This window comes from Apaloderma vittatum, unplaced genomic scaffold, assembly GCF_000703405.1.
Source record: "Apaloderma vittatum isolate BGI_N311 unplaced genomic scaffold, ASM70340v1 scaffold2643, whole genome shotgun sequence".
NCBI classification, from domain to species: domain Eukaryota; kingdom Metazoa; phylum Chordata; class Aves; order Trogoniformes; family Trogonidae; genus Apaloderma; species Apaloderma vittatum.
This window is the reverse complement of record NW_009706214.1, coordinates 13,154-14,114: the sequence shown is the minus strand read 5'-3', so window position 1 is coordinate 14,114 and position 961 is coordinate 13,154. Positions and strand designations below refer to the sequence as shown.

Genomic DNA, 961 nt, shown 5'->3' with positions numbered 1-961 from the left:
GCACGGCGCCGGCCCTCCATCACCGGCTCCACCTGCAGCAGCAAGCGCTGACGGCAGCCCCGGCTGTCACCATGCACAGCACTCTGGCAAAGGTACGGCGCTGCCATCGGCTTGTGAGCGAGCGGCCAAGGTCATCCAGCCGTCCTAGCAACTGCTGCTTCTGAAAAAACGGAGCGTAGAGTCTTTTGAGTTTTGTTCTCTCTTGCTGCACAGGTGATGAACAAACCGCTGGCCTCTGGTGCCTACGTCCTTAACAAAGTCCCGGCCAAGCGTCGCCTTGGAGCAGCAGGTGGAAGCCAGCCCGACGCGGCTCAGGCAGGGGCTGTGCTGGAGGATTCTCAGGTGTGTTTGAGGGCTGGCCGTCGTCCTGCCCTCGGCTAAGGCTTTGGCCTGTTACCTGGGCAGCACCTAGCAAATTGGACTTGTGAATTGTTCTCAGCAGGTTCTGTTTCTTTTCACTGAAGTTCTACGCAGCCTTGGGCAGTCACTTCTTCCTAGTTTCAGCAGCTCTTTGTATAAAAGGGGCACGATGGCTTCAGAAGCAAAGTATTGCTATTTTAAGAGGCATAAGATATTTTTAGCACTGCTTCATGGTAAACAGATTTCTCAGTTTATATGTGACATCAGCTTTTTGTTGGCAAGTCCGATTGCTTTCCCAGTGGTTTTTGAGCTTACGCTGTGCTTTAACAGTAGTGCTAGAAGTTTATAGAATATTTCTGCCTAGGGCTCAAGCTGATCCAGTTTTAATTTGCGCTGGTACCATAGTGTAGCGTGTGTTCTTGGCCATGGAGAAGTCCTCTGAAGATGGGATGTAGGTGACGATTGCTGCCTTATTTGATCAGGAAGTGTGATGTTAGACTGTCACTGCGGAGCTGAATATAAGGCAGGTGCAGGACATGGGTTCCAGTGGTCTTCCTTGCAGATGTCAGGATCCAGAGGGAGGTTTTTACAAAGAAGGCAA

The 961-nt window shown here is 51.3% G+C and overlaps 1 protein-coding gene across 1 annotated transcript in view; it reads left to right on the top strand.

The window, feature by feature from the left end:
• The window catches only part of RBM27 (RNA binding motif protein 27), a gene marked incomplete at its 5' end in the record, with an annotated part of 16,152 nt that overhangs the window by 11,467 nt on the left and 3,724 nt on the right, over nt 1-961 (top strand). Inside the window, 2 exons of the mRNA XM_009865686.1 lie at nt 1-92; nt 214-342. The exon at nt 1-92 is cut by the window's left edge and continues 187 nt beyond it. Coding sequence (XP_009863988.1) covers nt 1-92; nt 214-342 — 221 coding nt within the window. The remainder of the gene's footprint in view (nt 93-213; nt 343-961) is intronic.